General features: G+C 33.9%; 1 protein-coding gene across 7 annotated transcripts in view; it reads right to left on the bottom strand.

The window, feature by feature from the left end:
• Nucleotides 1-436: 436 nt before the first annotated feature.
• ARHGAP5 (Rho GTPase activating protein 5) overlaps nucleotides 437-19566 on the bottom strand; it is an 80748-nt gene continuing 61618 nt past the window's right edge. For 3 of the 7 annotated variants that reach the window (XM_064570933.1, XM_045900681.3, XM_045900682.3), the window contains exons 4-7: nucleotides 12187-12264; nucleotides 9469-9600; nucleotides 8655-8760; nucleotides 437-4631 (exon numbers count right to left, since the gene is read on the bottom strand). In XM_064570933.1, coding sequence (XP_064427003.1) covers nucleotides 4304-4631; nucleotides 8655-8760; nucleotides 9469-9600; nucleotides 12187-12264 — 644 coding nt within the window. In that variant the 3' untranslated portion in view covers nucleotides 437-4303. Of the gene's footprint in view, nucleotides 4632-5904; nucleotides 6063-8654; nucleotides 8761-9468; nucleotides 9601-12186; nucleotides 12265-19566 lie in introns of those variants that run through there. The other 4 variants (XM_064570934.1, XM_045900683.3, XM_054513668.2 and 1 more) reach the window with 4 other exon arrangements.

Genomic DNA, 19566 nt, shown 5'->3' with positions numbered 1-19566 from the left:
GCTAGCACTGCATTTTTATAATTTTATACATTAAACTTAGTAATGACCGAAATCTTAATTTTGACTATCACTGATTAGCTTTTCAAAATCGTTCCTATTGCCTGAAAGATTTCTCTAAGACTAATATTCAATACTTTAAGATTTAAGTGATAACTGTGGATTCCCCCCACCTAGACCCACCTACCCACAAAGAAATAAAATATGGGGTGGGGGGGATAAATGGAATCACGCTGATAGGATGATGACAAGGTTCAACTGAGGTTAATGTTTTGTCCAAAGTTCATTAATTAGATTTTAACTACTTTAAAAAGATCATGGTACCTGGCTATCTAATGGCTGGATACTGGGCATCAGCTATTAATGCTTGTACAGTTTGCTCAACTATACACAGATGTTACCATAAGAAATCAATTTTGAAGAATAATTCCTTCTCCTATTACATCTTGGAAAATTTTATTTCCAGATGTTTGATAAATTGAAAGGGCTGCTGAGAATTCCAAGAGTTCAAATACAATAAAAAAATTAAGACCTATAAAGCACTGAAACAAATCAGAAATTGTTCAACCTAAAAATTAATTAAAATGACTGAATTCAAGATAAACAAAAAGATTAAAGTCAAACAAACTTTACCAGATCCATAGGTTCTGAGAACATACATCCATAAAGCTGGGCTTAATATTCATAATCCATGAAGAGAAAACAAAAGTATATTCTTCAATGTCAGCAGCTCTGCTAATAAACTAGAATAGGCTTCAAAATCTTTCCAGGAGCTCAAAAGAATGTCTAGCCGCAGCTCAAAATTCAGGTTCAGGTAACAGCTGAGTCAGAAATCTGAGCAATCCATCTTTTCCTGAACATTTAAAAACTGAATCTCCACCAGTACGTATGCATCCAAAACGAATTTTGGATCTCCTCTCATGGTATAGTAAAAAGCTCAATAATATAGCTCCCTAATAAAACTTTCATCATATTGACAAATTTATTTTTATTTTATTTTACGCCAAGAAAAAAGGCTTTTACCAATGAAATGGTAAAATTAGAGGCAACTATAACTTAAAATTACATAGCTTCTTAATGTTTTATTCGTAGCATTCTTTATACAGAAGCTTCACTGATATTTAATTTACTGCAGCATCCTGTGGGTGAAGCACAAAATTACATTAATTATAAACAAAGAAACAAAGCACTTCTGACTTTTTAAAATTATATATATATATTTATATCCAGTTGACAAATAGCATCACATTACTGTATAAAAAACTAAAAATCACCATGGAAGCTAAGGCCTAAATTCTTATTTCAATTGTTCCCTTTTGTTTATATCTAAGAGATATTAGAAATTAAATTCCAGTACCTCAGAAAAAAGGTCTACATTATTTACACACAGTATGGAAAATAAAAGATGCTTTTTGGCTAAGTTAGATTGCTGTTACCTACAGTATATACAGCGTAAATTTTAGGGGGGAAAAAGCACTACTAAACAAATACTATTTCAAATGGAAATGTATTATGCCTAGAATTTTGTTCTAAAATTATTTGTGTATCCTAGTGTCTGTCTGTTGAATAGAATTTGTCTTCCAATAAATCTACTAAAAATTTGAAAAGGAGTACCACTATGCTTCTTTATATTGCTAATCTAGACACTGTTGAGTACAATATTGTAATAACTATAAGCACTGAAGCTTAAATGAAACAATGGCAACATGTGTGAGGATGGAATTTTATTTAAAATTGTAAAATATAATGCCTTAATATTTACCCATAATTATGAGACTATCTAATATTCTTTTCATCCTTTAAGTCTCATTATATAATATGTCCCTAAACAGTGAAACCTTCCAGTAACTTACCAAAGAAAAAGTTTAATTATATTATTCTGTTCTTAGAATTATTTTTCTGATAATTAAAAACATATCTAAACCCTTGGCAAAAACAAACGCAATCAATTCAGTGTAACAGACTGAGCTTTAAACTGTACTTTAATTTTCAATTAACTGTAACCTACAGGTTAATTGAACCAAATTTAGAATTTTAAATGAGCCCTACAAAGGTTTTCAAATCAATTATAGAATGCATAGAAAAGTGGAGGTAAGTTTTGGGGAAGGTGTAAGGTAGTTAATGTGGAAAATGGTAAATGCTAAACAAAATGGTACTAAATGTACATGAAAGTTAAATTAACATAGTATAAAAGAGAATAGCTTAAATAAACTGGGATTCACATATTACAATAGCAAAGTCATGACCAAATGAACTGAAGACAAGAACAGTTCTGAAAATTCTCTTTTCAGCCTACTTCCAAAAGAAATAGTCAGGCTTTTTTCCTGTACATAGTTTTGAGCTTTGTCTATACCATATATAGTAGAAAAATAAATTCTTTAGCAACCTAGAAACAGTTTATAAAACTCTTAAAGTTTAATTTTCTTTGCCAGACATGCCAATGTTAAACTGACAGCTATAAATTAAAGCTATATAGACAATAGGTTATTAAGTAATATAGAACAAGTTAAGAATACTACATTTACCGGATTTTTCTTTTTAAAAATTACTGTACTTTCTTAATTCCTGTGTGCTTTGCAATAGGAATAATAGGGACTTTGTTTTCTTAGAAAAGATAATAACACATAAGAGTATAACACAAGTAAGATAATTTATAATATACATGTACTTCAACAGCAGCCTGGTTCATGTTGACATCTTGATTCTGAAGTTAAAATTAGAAGTATAATACCTAGGACATAACAGTTGGGAAAGACAGTATTTATTTTAGGGAAAAATGAGCAAATCAAACTCTTAGGAGCCTTGAATCTCAAAATCATCTATTTACTATAATACACATAAGACAACCTTAAAATTGCAGTATGAATGAAGATTACAACATGGACCAAAGAATTTCCTCTTCCTACAGAAAAATGTAACCTAACAATGAAAAACACAGCATTTTTTTCTTTCCAGAAAAAAATGGCATGGTTTGATAATAAACGAATTCTGAATGAAGCCTAAAAATATTTACCTATGCCACCTATTCTGAAATTTTTATCCATAATTTAGTGTTCTGGTTGTATCTTCACTAACCAAATGTTTAACCCCCAAAGCAGCAGTCATTTACAGCCAATCTGGTACCAACGTCAAAAGAAAAAACTGTTTTAAAAAATGGTGCAAAAGCATTTTGATTTTAGTACAACATATCACAGAAAAGAATATGAATACAAGTTTGCAATTTTATATATACATACTCCAAAGAGGCTGTCAGTACCCAAAGTATTTTTATTGCTATATTAGCAATGGATTTTTGGATATGTTTTAAAGGGCCACATAAAAATAGATTCAAGGAACAGATTAAATTGAAGTCCTAGATTAAAATGTTTGGTTTAAAGAATTTTCTACAACAAATTTCATGTTTATGTATGAAAAGTTATATAACCTTATATGAAAATGTCATGAAGTATTTTCTACACTATACTAAATGTATTTCCCAAGAGGGAAAAAATTAAAATATCTAAAATATATTAGATTAAGATTACAAGACCATCATAGATCTTTTGAACATGCATCTGTTTACAGAATTAACAGTATACAAGATGTTTATTTCATTATGGACCATAAAGAAATGAGCTGGTGACAACTATCCTTTGCACAACATTATCAACTCACTTTAGCCACAAGTATGTCCTTGGTATGCGTGTACAAGAAATATGTTCATTTACCCCTCATCAAATCATCCACAGGTTTACTTAGAAGATGAAGGTGCAGAAATAATGTTAAGTGTATTTTTCTTTCTTTCAAACAACATCCCAAGCATGGCATAAGTAGCCTGAAATTATAAAATACTTAACTGGGCTTTTTGTTATCTACACAGATTGCTAAAATGTAAATTAAATTGCCCAAATTAGCACACCAAATAACAAAATCAGCCATAAGGCAGGCTGAAAAGCATTAAATGTTTCATATATGTGAGTTTTTAAATCATTTAATTTCTATAGAAAAATTTTATTCACAATATAATGTGACAGAAAATGCCACAGGAATGATATACTGATTGCAATAAGGTTGCATGCAACAGCAGCTTTGCATTTTATAGCTATTTTTGTTTATAAAAATTAAACTTCTCCAGTCATGCTTATCACATGGTCTTAGATTTGTAATGTAAGTGAGTAAGGAACACCATATAGTTCAAAGAGAAAATGTTTCATCATTCTGAATGTGAATTACCTGTAAGAAAAATCAAGTATACTACTAAACCCTGAAACATGCATGCCTAGATTTGCTTTTTGTCAATTTCAGGCTGTCTGCAATCAATTCCTACTTATATAATACCAAGAGGATCTGTCTGTAACTGTGGTTGAATCAGCTGAGGTTGCAAGGGTGGAGGCAACTGAAGCGGTACCATTGGTTCCACCAACTGTCCTGGGTTTGAAGGTGGTGGAGGAGCCACAGTGTTCACAGTTTCTACAATTTCTCCATTATAAAAGAAAAACTGACACTGCTGAATGAACGTTTCAACAACAGATTGATGGATCTTAGTGGTAGACAGAAACTCTCGATTTTCAAAATCGGGTCTCATCAAGGTTGGCCAAAAACAGATGGATAAGTTGTCTGCTGTCATTAGGTTGATTTTATTTTGCTGACTAACCCTGAAATTATGATAGGAAAAAACAGTTAGAAACCAATCAAAATTCATGACAATTTAAGTATCCTAGATCTCAGATGATTTAGTTTTAAACCTTTTATCTTAACTTCAAATTTAAAACGTTTTTCTTCTTATACATTCTAAGATGTTCAACTACATTCCAGTAACAGGAGACAGCAGTAAAATCCATTTCTTAGGAGAACCAAAGATAGTCTTTAAAAAAAAAATTGTTGTACCCAGCGGTTTATAATTTACTTAGAGAAGCCTCCTTAATTTGTGTGGGGAAAAAAAAACACACACCTTTTTCTCAGAGTAAAGAGAACACGTGACAAATTTTAATGAGTTTCTGGTAACAGAAACAGAGAATTCTAATTGCATATACAAATTCCTTGACTATTACGAGAGATGAAGAGACAACTATGGTATGCCATCTCTTTGAACCTTGGAAAAACCAAGCTTTAGAAAAATTACTCTATCATAATGCCCCAACCAAGAGGCTTTTCAACTTACAAAAAAATTAGTTTCTACTACTGCAAAAAATAATTTTTTCAATCATTAAGTATTTGTACCTTGCTACAAATTTAATTTGAAAGACAAAAGTTCACAGAAACACATTCCACCTTAAAATTCTTAGGATTTAATAATAATTTACAAATGATCGATCATACGTTATTAACAGATTTACATCTAGTTCTTTAAATATGTGAGCAAGCACTTCTATCATTATCTGTAAGAAACAAGAAACATAAGAGGCAAATCTTGAATTATAACTCAAAATTATTAAATTGAGAAAGAATCTTAGCTGACCCTCTTATTCCACACATAAAGAAATAGCCCAGTATGCAAGGTAGTGGGAAAATCTCATAATTAAATTTGCACATCAAAGTATTTTAAATATAAACCAAAGAATCTCCTCTCCCCAACCATAGGAATTGCTCATCTGAGGTAAAATATGTGCCTTAAATATATGTGTTCTATGGTAAAAGTTATTACTATCTGTTAAGAGTCAAAATTAGAATATTTAGAATAAAATTAACCTTCTGTTAAAATATAGTGGGCCTAGTCAGGTGTTTCTATGCAGTAGGCAAGTATAGATTCTAAGAAAAGAAAAAAACCTTAAAGTTGAAAGACATGAGAGTATGGGCATCAGGTCTAATTGCTGGGTCAAAAATTGTAAAAGAAAGGTTCCAAATAAGAGATGAGGGTGGCCAGGGAAGGCTTCTTTGAAGAGGTAATGTTTGATGTATGAATTAAGAGTGATGGGCATTTGGGGGCACCTGGGTGGCTCGGGTGGTTGAGCGACTGCCTTCGGCTTGGGTCGTGATCCTGGAGTCTCGGGATCGAGTCCCGCATCGGGCTCCTTGCTCGGCGGGGAGTCTGCTTCTCCCTCTGACCCTCCCCCCTCTCATGTGCTCTCTCTTTCAAATAAATAAATCTTAAAAAAAAAAACAAAAAACAGTGATGGGCATTTGGTAAAACGGTAGGAAGGGTAATTCAGTCAAAACAATGGTTCTCAACTTCAGTGTCTATCAGAACCTCCTGGAGGGCTTGTTAAAACACAGACTGATAATTACCTCTGGGGTGGGACCTGATAATTTGCATTCCTAACAAGTTCTGAGGTGATGCTGCTGCTGCTGCTGGTTTGAGGACTGCATTTTGAGAACTGAGGCAGTCACATTAAGATGTAATGACAGACAGGCACAAATTGATACTTTTGGTTAAGTGCTATTAGTTTAATACAGTTACCTGATGTGTACTTGGGGGAAATGGAAAAAAGGTATAACTGAAGAAGTTAGAACCAGACCACTTAAACAGTTTTTTCTTTAGGATATAGGATGTTATTCAATCAGAAAGATATATTTATAGAAAGATCATTCTGATATCAATCAAAGGAGGATCAAGAGGAAAACTGGCATGGAGAGAGCTTAATTACAAAGAAACTAGAGTTACCTAAATGAGAAATGATAATGGCTAAACTAAAGCCGTGGCAGAGGAACAAAAAGGAAAATAAATGAGGAGAAAAAATGGATTTGACACAGTAACTCACTGAATATGGAAGGTGAAAGAGAATATAGCAAAAGAGTAACTCTATGGATTAGTTTTTGCAATTTGTCAATCATCCATTATATATTTATTTCTCATTTATTTCCTATACTAGAATTTAAGTTCCATGAAATGAGTGATTGCTTTATTCACGTGCTATGTCCCTAGCCTTTGTAAGAATATCTGGCACACAGAGTTCCCATTACAGTCTATACTTAACTACAGAGTCCTACTACAGTCCTTTTAAAATTTAAGTCTGATGATGTTATTTCTCTGCTCTACTCTCCAGTGGTCCATCTACCATTAAGAGTAACTGGCATGCAATGCTATTTTCATTGAGACAAAATCTAATTCCCCACATCCCCATAAATGTCAGTTGAAGTCAACAATGTGCTTAGTGACATACACCCATAAAGCAACTTCCTTATCAGTAAAACATTTTGAGGATTAAAGCTTTTAAGCCTACACTCTGTGTGAATACTGTCCTATATGACCTCGCACTGTCTCTCTTCCCTTTCTGACCTTACCTCTTAACCCTGTCTATCCTTCTCTCTACTGGAATCACGAAGTCCTCGGCTATTCCTCAACCCATCATATATGCTTTTGTTGCGTGGCTGTATTACTGAAGCCAAGCACGAAAGTGTCTAAAATAATACTGATTGTGGGCTAGCACTGTGTTTCTTTGAACATGCTTTTCCTTTTGTCTTTTTTCCCTATTCTTTTAAATGAAGTACAATTCTTACTTCAGCACTTTAATCTGGCCAGACAATAATATGTTCACAAACCATCCTTACACTCCATATTGGGTAAGTTCTGGTAGTACCATGTACACATCTGTTATCATATCAAAAACCACTTGGTATGGTAATTTTCAAAAGATGATATTCCACTAATTATATGTTAATACTAGTATGCTGGTATTTTCTCAAGGAGGGAGACTTCAGAGAACGGTTACCAGAAATGTTAATATAATTTTATACTACATTGAGTGCAAAAATAAAACTTTAAACATTGGTTAATATTCTCTTTTAAGAGGTACAAACTGAAATATACTTAGGTTTTAGCACTGGTGTAGTTAAAAAAAAACCCCAAACTTCAGTTCATAAAGTGTCACTAAAAAATATTATGAATAGACTTTTGAAAAAATAAGCACAAATACTAATAATTGTTTAGTCCCAAGAACAACTTTGTGAGGTGTTATTTTTCTCATTTTTTATAGTTGAGAAAATGAAGACTTAAGCAAGGTAAGTAATCTGCCTACAGTCGCAGAATAAAAATGTTTCAAAACCAAGCCTGTTTGACTCAACAGTCTGAGCTTTAAGCTATTATACAATACTTTCACTTAAGAAATGGCATTGTGAGTAGTATCATTTTAGAAAAAAGAATAAACTTCAAGCTTAACATACTTAGGGCTTTTAATACAGGATTAATGTCCTGCATTTCAGGTTAACAGTGTAGATAATAAGATGAATTTAAGTTTCTGATAAAAATTTCACTGTGTGGGCTATATCCAAACAAAACAGGCAAGATATACAAAAGTAACACAGTGTGATACAAAAAGCAAATGAAACAGTGGTTCTACTTATAAGATGTGTCACTTATTATGTGACACTGACCATATAATTTCCCTCTTTAAACTCAATTTTTCCAACTTCAAATAGGTTGATTTGGTTAATTATTTAAGAGTTATTTCATACCTAAAATTCCAAGATTCTACAGAAGAGAACTATTAAAGAATAACAGTAATAAAAAACAGGGGAGATGTACCTATTATACTATTCATGTAATCATTAAATGTACTAAAAGAGTCATACAACACCTTTCTTTAAACAAGTTGATGAAATATCTTAAAAATCCGGAAAAAATAGAACCAAAATTGAACTGTATGTTTAAATTAGTTTGCCTCCTTTTCTCTCAGAATTTATCAAGTCTGAAGTTTGAATGAAATTTATAGTGCATTTGCAAAAACAAAAAATAAAAATACCTGTTTAGATGTGTTATTACATATCTAAATACATCATAGTTTACAGGATGAAATTTCTTAACAATTTCTTTCAATGCATGAAGACGTTCTGTTTTATCTGGGATTTCTGTAAAATTAGAGAGAAATCTGTTAAAATTCATACGTTTATAAATATTCGATAAAGCTTCCCGGTTTGCTTATTGTAAAAGATAATGAACAATCTTTTTGAAGCACATTAGGATAGGTAAACAAAAACAAAATATTCTAAAGAACCTGCTAAATACATTATCATCTATTACAACAGCCTTTCTGCAAATAAAGCTAATCAGAGGTCTAAGTGACTCGGAGACAGTGAAAAAAAAAAAAATACTGAGTAAGTATTTATTTTCCTACCTTTTTCAAAAAATGACTGAAGACACGAGGCCAAAGTTAATTTGACTTTAAAAAATTTAAATACACGTTTAATACCATACACAGGTTAATATTTTACGGAAATACATTACAGATACATTCATTTGACGAGTTCATTTAATTTTCTTAAAAAGCCTTTGAGTTTGAATCAAAAATGTAAATCTCAAATTTCTAGTACAGTGACCTTCAAACTTCTAGAAGCACTGAGTCACTTGAGAGACCAGCTAAACCTAAGTATTCCTGGGGAATACTCCCGAGATTCTGATTTTATTTATTTGGAGGAAAATACATTTAAGAAAGAGTCTTATAAGCTAAATTTTTATTAGCTACATGTTCTAGTGCGAGACTGATTTTAACACATAGCAATCAATATATAAAACCCACCATCATCATCCCTCTCCAAAAAAGGAGGCTTATAACTTACTTGCTGCTTCCAATAACTCTGGATGAAGAGAATATGGAATTAAAGGGTCTGGCAGATCTGCAAAGAAAGCTTTAAGAGCTCCAGCTACAGCATTTACTGTTACTTCCATTGATACTAGACTGATATTATGATCTACAAGACAAAAATTTAAATTTAAATTTATAAAATAAAATTCTGATTTATTGTAAGAGAAGTAAGCTAAACAGGTACTTGTAGATCCAAATTTTTAGAATCTTCTCATCAGCCATGTTTCTTTACAGGGTGATACATCCCTCCCCCACTGTTTTAAGTTTGCCTGACATAAGGAAAGAGAGAACCAAGCAAGAAGCATCTTCTATCACAACAAAAAATGCTGTTAGGCTTATTAGTATGCTGAAGAACATTAAGTTTTCACTAACATCTATCTTTTAAAATATTTTGTTTATATAAGCTATTTAAAAAGGCAATAAGAAAACAGACAAAAGACAGGAATTAAGCACACAAATCTGAGTTACACCTTCTAATTTATGCTTAATTTTTTATATAAAATACTTTTAATTTCAACACTTATCAGTGAAATTCTGACTAAAAAAAGACTGGAAAATACTAACGATGTATCATAAGGTTAATCTGCTATTAAAAGAATCAATATTTTCCTTTTACAAGTACAATGGATACTTTTGATGGAAAATGTACAAACACAGACCAACAAGAGAAAAAAATTACCCCATACCTAGAGACAATCACTGTTTATACTTTATTTTAGCATATTTCCTTTCAGCTGTTTCCCACTTATTAAAAAAATAAATCAGACAAATCATACATTTTATACTGGATTTCATTTTTAAGGCATTACCTAAGATCATTAAAATTTCACAAGCAACTTTTTAACTTTTCTGTGTGCTAGATAACATTTAATTGTAATATAACTGAAAAGCTGAAAGACTAGTACTAAGAACCTACATATATCCTTAACCCATTATTAAACTTTTGCCCTAAATAGTTTTAATGACCACAAAATATTCCCCCAGATTTAACAATATACGTAATATTTTATTACTGAACATTTGGATTTCATTTAAAAACATTAAAGATACTATGATAAACACTTTTATATACTAAAGCTTATTTTATTAGGCTACATTCCTTGTAACTAGCTATCTGAAGAATATTTAATATGGTCATACAGAAAACTCTTCATTATCTCATTATTCATCACAGTTCCTCTAATCACTCCCATTCTAAATATGAAAAAGTTAGGATTAAGAAAAATTAACTCCCCTATGGCACAAAGACAGTAAGTGGCAGAACCAGAAAATAAAACCAGGCAGTCTAATTAAAGAGGCCTAGTACTGACCACTACCCGTTCCTTCATTATTTTAAGGGAAATTGCACAAATCTGGTATTATAAAGTTTCAGTTTATCCAACAAAATGTTTTTAAAAAATTAAGTACAATATATACAATATACTTTTAAAGCAAGGAAAACACACACACCACTCAACAACTGACATTTTACCATTTCAACACACACAAATCTACATTATTTTACATGGTTATCTAGTAGTCTGCTTATAAGCACAGTGGGTAGGCCCTCTCCTTTTTAAAAAATTTCAGACAATGCTGCAATGACTACCCTTTCAAGTATATCTTTGTAAGCTTACACTAAGACTTTTGTAACATAAATATTTGTAAGTGGAATTTCTCTAGCAAAGATACCTGAATTTTAATAGATATACATGAATTGCCTCTCAAAAGGCAACATACCTGCTTGTCTATACTCTATCAACAATCTTTTTCGCTGATAATAAACACATAAAAACCAAATCTTTTTGCTTTAATATTTATATCTACAAATCATAGAGACAGAGCATATTTTCATAAACTTGGTTGGTCACTTTCTTCTGATGTGAACTGCTTATCTAGCTTAGATAATATTCCATAACTTCCTCAAGTTTATAGTTTGTCTCCTGATTTTATGTTTTATCCACTATCTCACACAGAATTTTTACATTTTTATTTTTTTTTTGACATGTCATTAGACATTCTTTTTTTTTTTTTTTTTTTTAAAGATTTTTATTTATTTATTCATGAGAGACAGAGAGAGAGAGGCAGAGGGAGAAGCAGGCTCCCAAGAAGCAGAGAGCCCGATGCGGGACTCGATCCCAGGACCCTGGGATCATGACCTGAGCCGAAGGCAGACGCTTAACCATCTGAGCCACCCAGGCGCCCAGAATTTTTACATTTTTAGGTAGTCCAATTTATTATCTTGTGTATGCTTTCTAGGTTTCGTATCAAATTTAGGCCTTTCCATACTCTAAGATTATAAAAATATTCACTCCTTTTTCTCCATAATGTTCAGTCTTCATTTTTCGTATTTAAAACTTTGATTTCTTACAGAATTTACTCTGAGTAGGGAACTGTTTTGTTTTTATTCCTAATGGTTAGTTGGCCCTACAGCATGAAATAAAATTTTAATTGCATCTTTAAATAAGTACTATCTCTGCTATACAAAGATGCTGGTATGTCATAAGTCAATTTATTATTGCTTTTCTAATTCTGGCAATGGATTTATAGCTTTTCTATTTCCTGACTGTGGTATTTATTCTATCACATACTTCTAATCCTGTTTCAAAACTCTTTCCCTTCAAAATCCCACATCCTTAGAAAATCAATCTTCCCACCATGAAATATCAATAAGGAAAATAATTTTAAAATGATTTTATTTTATATGCCATACCTTGATCAAACTGCTTTTGAATATTGTCTTGATCAGTTTTGTTCCCACTAACACGGTAGAGTCCTTCAGTACATAATCCTAAAAGAAAAAAGAAATATACAAGCTTTTATACATACATACTTATCTACAACAAAAAATATACTTAAGTTTATGTACATCTTAGTGACTTACAAATATATGGTGGTAAACTGTTAAGAATTTAATTTTTTTGAGCATTTCTTTTTAAATTCTCAATGGACTACTTTTTCTGTTTAACCATTTAGGACACCCAGGTTCCATGCAAAATGAGAAGACAAGTTCCTCCCTATTTCTCCCACCAAATACAGCTAAAATTCCTGAGCATAATATATAGAAAGTCAAAAGACTGGTAGAGAGAAAGTAAGCTATCTAAGGACCCTGGAACTTGAAGAACAATAGGACAGTGAGTTCTCTGGGTTTTCTTTTTGCCTCATATATACTGGATTGGGCAACAGAAGCCTGCAACCCAGAAATACCACTCACTAAGCACAGGCAAAAAAGAAAAACTAACAGAAAACCAACCACAACAAGAAAAACCTGCTTTCTCTAGTGAAATATGTGGCCTTAGAAAGCAAAACAAAACAAACAAAAACAAACAAAAAAAGAAAGTAAAACAAAACATTTTTTATTATAACTGCCCTCCTCTAGCCAAAGACCATGAAACCCACTCCTCACATATATCAGTTGTGACCAAGTAGGGAGATTAGAATTCCACTTCTGCCCAGCAGTAAGAAAGGCACCCCTTCCCCTCCCTGGAATGTCACTAGAGGTGAATGGAGACTAGATCCTGACAAAAGAGGGAAACTACCCTCCCCACCATGGCAGTGTCAGTAGAACCCTATGGAGACCAAGTAGGGCATCCGGACTTCCATCCCCAACTTGAAGTAATGAAGCAGCTCTCCTTCCCTGCTTGTGCAGTGTCAGAAGAGGCCTACTAAAACAGAAGATCCAAAATCTCATAGCATAATATCCAAAATGCCTGGGATACAATAATAGGCTAAAATCATTCATCATACCACAAATGAAGAAAATCTCAACATGAATAAGAAAAGACAATTAACAGACACCAATACAAAGGCGTCAGTTGTGGAATGAGATGACAAGGATTTTATTTTTTTATTTATTTATTTTTTTAAAGATTTTATTTATTTATTTATTTGAGAGAGAGAGAGTGAGAGAGAGCACATGAGAGGGGGGAGGGTCAGAGGGAGAAGCAGACTCCCCGCCGAGCAGGGAGCCTGATGCGGGACTCGATCGAGGGACTCCAGGATCATGACCTGAGCCGAAGGCAGTCGCTTAACCAACTGAGCCACCCAGGCGCCCTGATCTGACAAGGATTTTAAAGCAGCTATCATAAAATATTTCAACAAGCAATTATAAATACACTAGGAACAAAAAATAGAAAGTTTCAGCAAAAAATCAGAAATACAATAAGAACTGGAAATTTTAGAACTAAGAAGTAACAGAACCAGACAGACCTTGAAGATAAATCAATAGAAATTACAGAGTCTAAACAACATAAAGAAATTATACTGGAGAAGAAAAAAAAAAGAAAGAAAGAAAAAAGAAAAGCCCCAGGGACTTGTAGACAATAACAAAAGATCTAACATTTATATGTCACTGGCCAAAAGTCTATAGCTATTCTCTATGTTCAATAGGAAGTTCCTCAAAGCATTCTAAAAGAAACTCAATTTGATAAGGCATTGTACTCTTATTGTACTCTCGTTACAGGAGTAACAACAACCACCAATACCACCACAACAACAACAAAAACCCAAAACAAGTAATCAATGAAAAAGGAGATTATTTCAAACATTCCTTGACCAATGTCACAGCTTTTGCACGGGACAATGTATTATTAATTCCTTCTACTTTCCTACCTAGTTATTAGAATTACTTTAGTCTTTTTTTTTTAAGATTTTATTTATTTATTTGACAGAGCAAGAGATCACAAGCAGGGGGAGTAGGAGAGAGAGAGGGAGAAGCAGGCTCCCCGCTGAGCAGGGAGCCAAATGGGGGGCTTGATCCCAGGACTCGGGGAACATGACCTGAGCCGAAGGCAGACGCTTACCTGACTGAGCCACCCAGGCATCTTAGTCTTTACAAAGAATACACAATAGGAAAGAATGAAGTTTATCTCATGCTGGAGGAAAAGTTAATATTCAGAAATCTATGAACATAAAAGGGAGCAAAAATCCAATGACAAAGTTTCATGGCTAAAGTTGTATTTTTAAATGTTATAAAATTTTACTGACATAGTCACAACAAGAATTATTCTGTAATGAATGAAAGAAACCAGTCACAAAATAATTTATTTTGTATGATTCCATTTATATCAAGTTCTAAAACAGGTAGTACTTACTTATAAGTGGGGGATGGGGTAATCAGAAGAGGTTATCTTGGGTGGTTGGAAAACTAATTTGGGAACAGACATAAAGGATGATGAAAATGTTCTGTCTCTTGACAGGTATGTGGATGAAACAGGGGTATGCATTTGTCTCAACTCAATCTAAGTGTACCCTTAAGTTTGGTGCACTTCACTCTATGTAACTGGACCTTAAAAATTAAAAACAAACAAACAAACAAACTGGGAGCCACTTACTGAACTCTACTTAATAGGTTTCAAATCTAGGGTGTAATGGAGACTTTTGCACATTCCAGACTTGAGCAAATTAGTAAATACGCGGAGAATAAAAGGAGCAAGGATTCCCACTGTTGGAGAAGGAAATTACTAATAAGAGGAAATAGAATTAAATGTACGTTGTGGCATTAGACTGAAATTGAAAGTAACAGCAAAAATTCATGGTTTTTAATAGACTGCTAAAGAAGTAAGTACAGATACATACAGACATATATTTCTGAGCTTTCCTAGCCTTTTCTGCTAAGATGGTCCATAAACAGCCCCAATATTGGTTTCTAAATACCATTCTTTACCGAAACAAACCAGAGCAATCTGGAGCAAAGGCTGATGCCAAAGTTCAATCAGAAAAAGTATAAGCCAAGCCTGGTGCATCTTGTGCCAGAAAACTGAAAAAGTACTTAGAATTATGGGGACATATCTTAAAAGGACACAGAAGCCATGAAGGAGACTAAGTTACAATGATCTGAATATCAAAATATATAAAAACATTAATGGATTATAACCCACTGACTATATTAAGGATGAATGAATCCATAACAATATAAACAAAAAATTAATAAATTAAAGTTTTAACTTCAGTGATGAAGTTTGGTAGATATAGCACCAAATAATCAAAATTAATAACACCTATATTGGGGCAAACTGACATTTTGTCTCAACAGATATGATGTACTTAAAAAGACATATCACCCTGGTGGTATTTCTAACAAAAAAATGTAATTCAAATCTAATAATGAGGAAGCATCACACAAACTCAAATTGAGGAAGAAAGAGTAGTTCATTTGTATAGTGAAATGTCAACCAATAACCACAGGAGAAATTTAAAAAATCAATGAAGGGTGACTTGGTGGCTCAGTTGGTTAAGCGGCTGCCTTCGGCTCAGGTCATGATCCCGGAGTCCCAGGATCGAGTCCCGCATCGGGCTCCCGGCTCGGCAGGGAGTCTGCTTCTCCCTCTGACCCTCTCCCTTCTCATGCCTTCTCTCTCCCTCAAATAAATAAATAAAATCTTTTTTAAAAATTTTAAAAAAAATCAATGAAGACTAAAACTAGTGGCTAAAGGTCTGATGATAATTTCAAAAACTCTTTTGAATTAAAGGGGTTTTAAAAGACTAAAAGAACACTAAATGCAATGCACCTAAATTAAATTATATCCTAGACTGCCCCTCTCATAGAGTTAAATGGCCCAAAATGTCAATAATGCTGAGGTTGACAACCACCAACATAGTGATAAGCATTTAATATTTCTCGCTAAATAAAAATTTTAAGGTACTTAATCATACATGCTAAAAATCTTGCCTTCCATTCACTAATAACTAAATGATGTACAATAAACAAACAAAAAACACCCCTAACTCACTTACCTAGATGTGAATTATCAAAGTTTAACTTGGACTTAAATCACCCGAAATATCTATCGTGGGCCTTCAAACAATAAAGGCATTAGAAATCTATTCCAAAATTCCAAAACTAAATATAAAAGTTTAGAAATTTTGAATGATAACTTTTAACCAAGTATCCTCTTTTTTTTCTTTTGTTAGAAAAGTACCTAACCCTTGTGCTGTACAAAGTTCTTGGTATCTGAAAATGGTCTATCTGAACTGCTAATACAGGATATAAAACAAAGAGTTTCACAGACTGTTTCTGTACACCTTCGGGTTGAAATAATCCTAAATCATAAAAGAGATTACAAAGTAAGGTATGTAGATAACCCATAAATTAGAAAAATATGTCCATGGGGAATGGCATCAGTAAGAGATGGAGATGGGAATTTCAGGGCTTGGTTCCCCCCAGAAAAGCAACTAATGAGCTGTCAAAAAGTGTCAGAATCAATTTTTGCAGAACTCTGAAATCTGGTAAAAAAAAAAAAAAAAAAAAAAAAATCATCACAACCACTAAAAGGCTTGGTGAAGAAAGCAGCTTCTAACTGTCCATCTACCATACCCCTACACTTCAGATTGGCAACGACCATAATGATGCAGCCTGTGCTCTGGGCAAAGATTGCAAGTGCCAGAGGGAGCAACAGAGATCTTATTCTCAAAGAAATGTGGTGATAGGTTTTCACCTGTCTCCCAGATGAACAGCACAAGGGCTTGCTTGTGTTTCACTCAACTTGAAGTGTCCCCAGGGGTGAGGTACTTTCACTGGCATTTAAAGGCACAAGTATTAGCTGTAGCAATTTGGAGCAGGAGACAACAGTCAGGACAAGCAAAGGGAGGGAAAGCCTGTGATGGAAGATGTTGGCATGGGAGACATTGGCAGAATTACAGCTTTTAAAAAGCTCCTACATAATACTGGGGAATCAAGAAGTCCACATGCATGCCCAGGGCTAGATACATCCTCAGAAAATGCCTGACAAGATTAGAAACTTTCATCTCTAGGCTGACCACAGGCTCTGCTCAAGCTGGAAGTGAAGGCTCAGGCAGAGTTATAAACGGCTTGGGTAAGTGTTGAAAGAATGCCCCAATAAAATCTGCAAAGACTTGGAAAGGACTTTTTCCAATGACTTTCAGGCATTTAAACAAACTGTCAAAACACTAGCTAACCACTAATCTAATGGGGTACAGACGTCAGTGGCCACAAATGACAAAAAATACACACTTTACAACAGTATTTTAGGAAAGTCACCAAACCAGCAAACATAGCCAATAAACAACAACAGAAACCCTGCTGAGGAGGAGAATCTGATTTCCAGAGATACCACAATATTCAAAACCCCAAAATACGTTTTCAACAACATTTTAAGAGACATAGAAATAAACAATATAGTACACCCAAGAAACAAGAGAAATAAACAGAAACTGTTCATGAGGAAACCCAGTCTTTGCATCACACAAAAACTTTAAATCAACTGTTTAGAAAAATGCATTAACAAAGAACTGAAAGAAACCAGGAGAACAATCACAACAAATAGTGAGTACCAATAAATAGATAAAAATTACAAAAAGAACTAAAGAGAAATTCTGGATCTCAAAATTAGAATAAAGAAAATGAAAAATTCACTACAGAGGGGCGCCTGGGTGACTCAGTCAGTTGAGCGTCTCACTCTTGGTTTTGGCTCAGGTCGTGATCTCATGGGTCATGGCACTGAGTCCTGATCAGCAGGGAGTCTGCTTGAAGATTCTCTCCATGTGTGCGCTCACAAATCAATCAATTCTAAAAAAATTCACTAGAGAGGTTTAAGAGCAGATTTTATCTGCAGGTAGAAGAAATAGTGAACTTAAAGACTGGTGGGTTGAGATTATCTATTTTGAGAGAATGAAGAAAAATGGACAAAACCTAAGAGATTTCTGGGGCACCATCAAGTTTACCAACATATGCACAAGGGCCTTCCTAGATGGAAAGGAAAATATCTGAAGAAATAATGGCCAGGGGTGCCTGGGGGGCCTCAGTAGGTTGAGGGTCCAGCTTTTGATTTGGGCTCAGGTCATGATGTCAGGGTTGTGAGATCCAGGCCTGCACTGGGCTCCATGCCAGGAGCTTTTCAAGGAATACTTGTACATAAATCTTCATAAAAGCACTATTCACAAGAGACACAAAATGTAAATAACCCATATAGCCATCACTGGATGAATGGACAGACAAAATGTGGTATGTGAGGAGTGACTGCCTGCATCATGGGTACAGGATTTCCTTTGGAGAGATAAATATTTTGGAGTTAATTAGAGGTGAGGTTTACACATTATGAATACACTAAATGCTACTGAATTGTACACTTTAAAGTGGTTAAGTTATACGTTATGTGATTTTTACCTCAAAAAAAAAAAAAACTCAAAAGCTCATGTGGGGAAAAAAAATCAAAATTGGTGGTAGTATATAAACTTATTCAAGGTAGATGTTACACAATTAAAAATGCATTATTGGGGCACGTGGGTGGCTCAGCTGGTTTAGTGTCTGGACTCTTGGTTTCGGCTCAGGTCATGATCTCATCAGGATCATGAGATCAAGCCCTGAAGTGGGCTCCACACTCAGCACAGAGTTTGCTTGAGATTGTCTCTCTCCCTCTGCCCCTTCCCCCACTTACACGCGCTCTTTCTCTCTAATATAAATAAATAAAATCTTTAAAATACATTCTTACTGCTTGACAGAAAGATAAAAACCATGGGGAGGTACATGGGTAAGTAGTAGTATTAAGGCAAAATCATACTTCAAGAAAACTGCACAATGCAACATGCATTTAGACAAAATAAAACATTCTATATTAATCAGTTATTTAAAAAATTAAATTTGATTATTTGGAAATGCTAAATCAACAAACTGGTCAGTACAGTATGCTATGTTATACTCATCAGATTCTCTGAGAATTTGGAATTGGGGACTCAAAGATATCTGGTTAGGCTCAGCATGTAATTCAAACTAAGACATAAAAATATAGGATGTGTAAATAGACAAGGTAAGTCTACAGAGAGAAAAGGACACAGAAAAACAGATGATACTACTACCTGGATTCTAGTCCACTGGGGACAGAATCTCTTGGCTTCCAGAGATAATTTTCCTTTCAATTAAGTGTATTTTTTGCATTTGGTTTCTTGCAACCAAAATTAGATTTTTTTTTTAAAGGTTTTTTTATTTATCTGACAGAGAAAGACACAGTGAGAGAGGGAACACAAACAGGGGGAGTGGGAGAGGGAGAAGCAGGCTCCTGGCTGAGCAGGGAGCCCGATGCGGGGCTCGATCCCAGGACCCCGGGATCATGACCTGAGCCGAAGGCAGACGCTTAAC

The sequence above is a fragment of the Mirounga angustirostris genome, unplaced genomic scaffold, assembly GCF_029215605.1.
Source record: "Mirounga angustirostris isolate CCGP_5_RB_7025 unplaced genomic scaffold, mMirAng1.0.hap1 SCAF_9, whole genome shotgun sequence".
Taxonomy (NCBI): domain Eukaryota; kingdom Metazoa; phylum Chordata; class Mammalia; order Carnivora; family Phocidae; genus Mirounga; species Mirounga angustirostris.
Note: the sequence above shows the minus strand (reverse complement) of the source record. Positions and strands in the feature narration are given on the sequence as shown.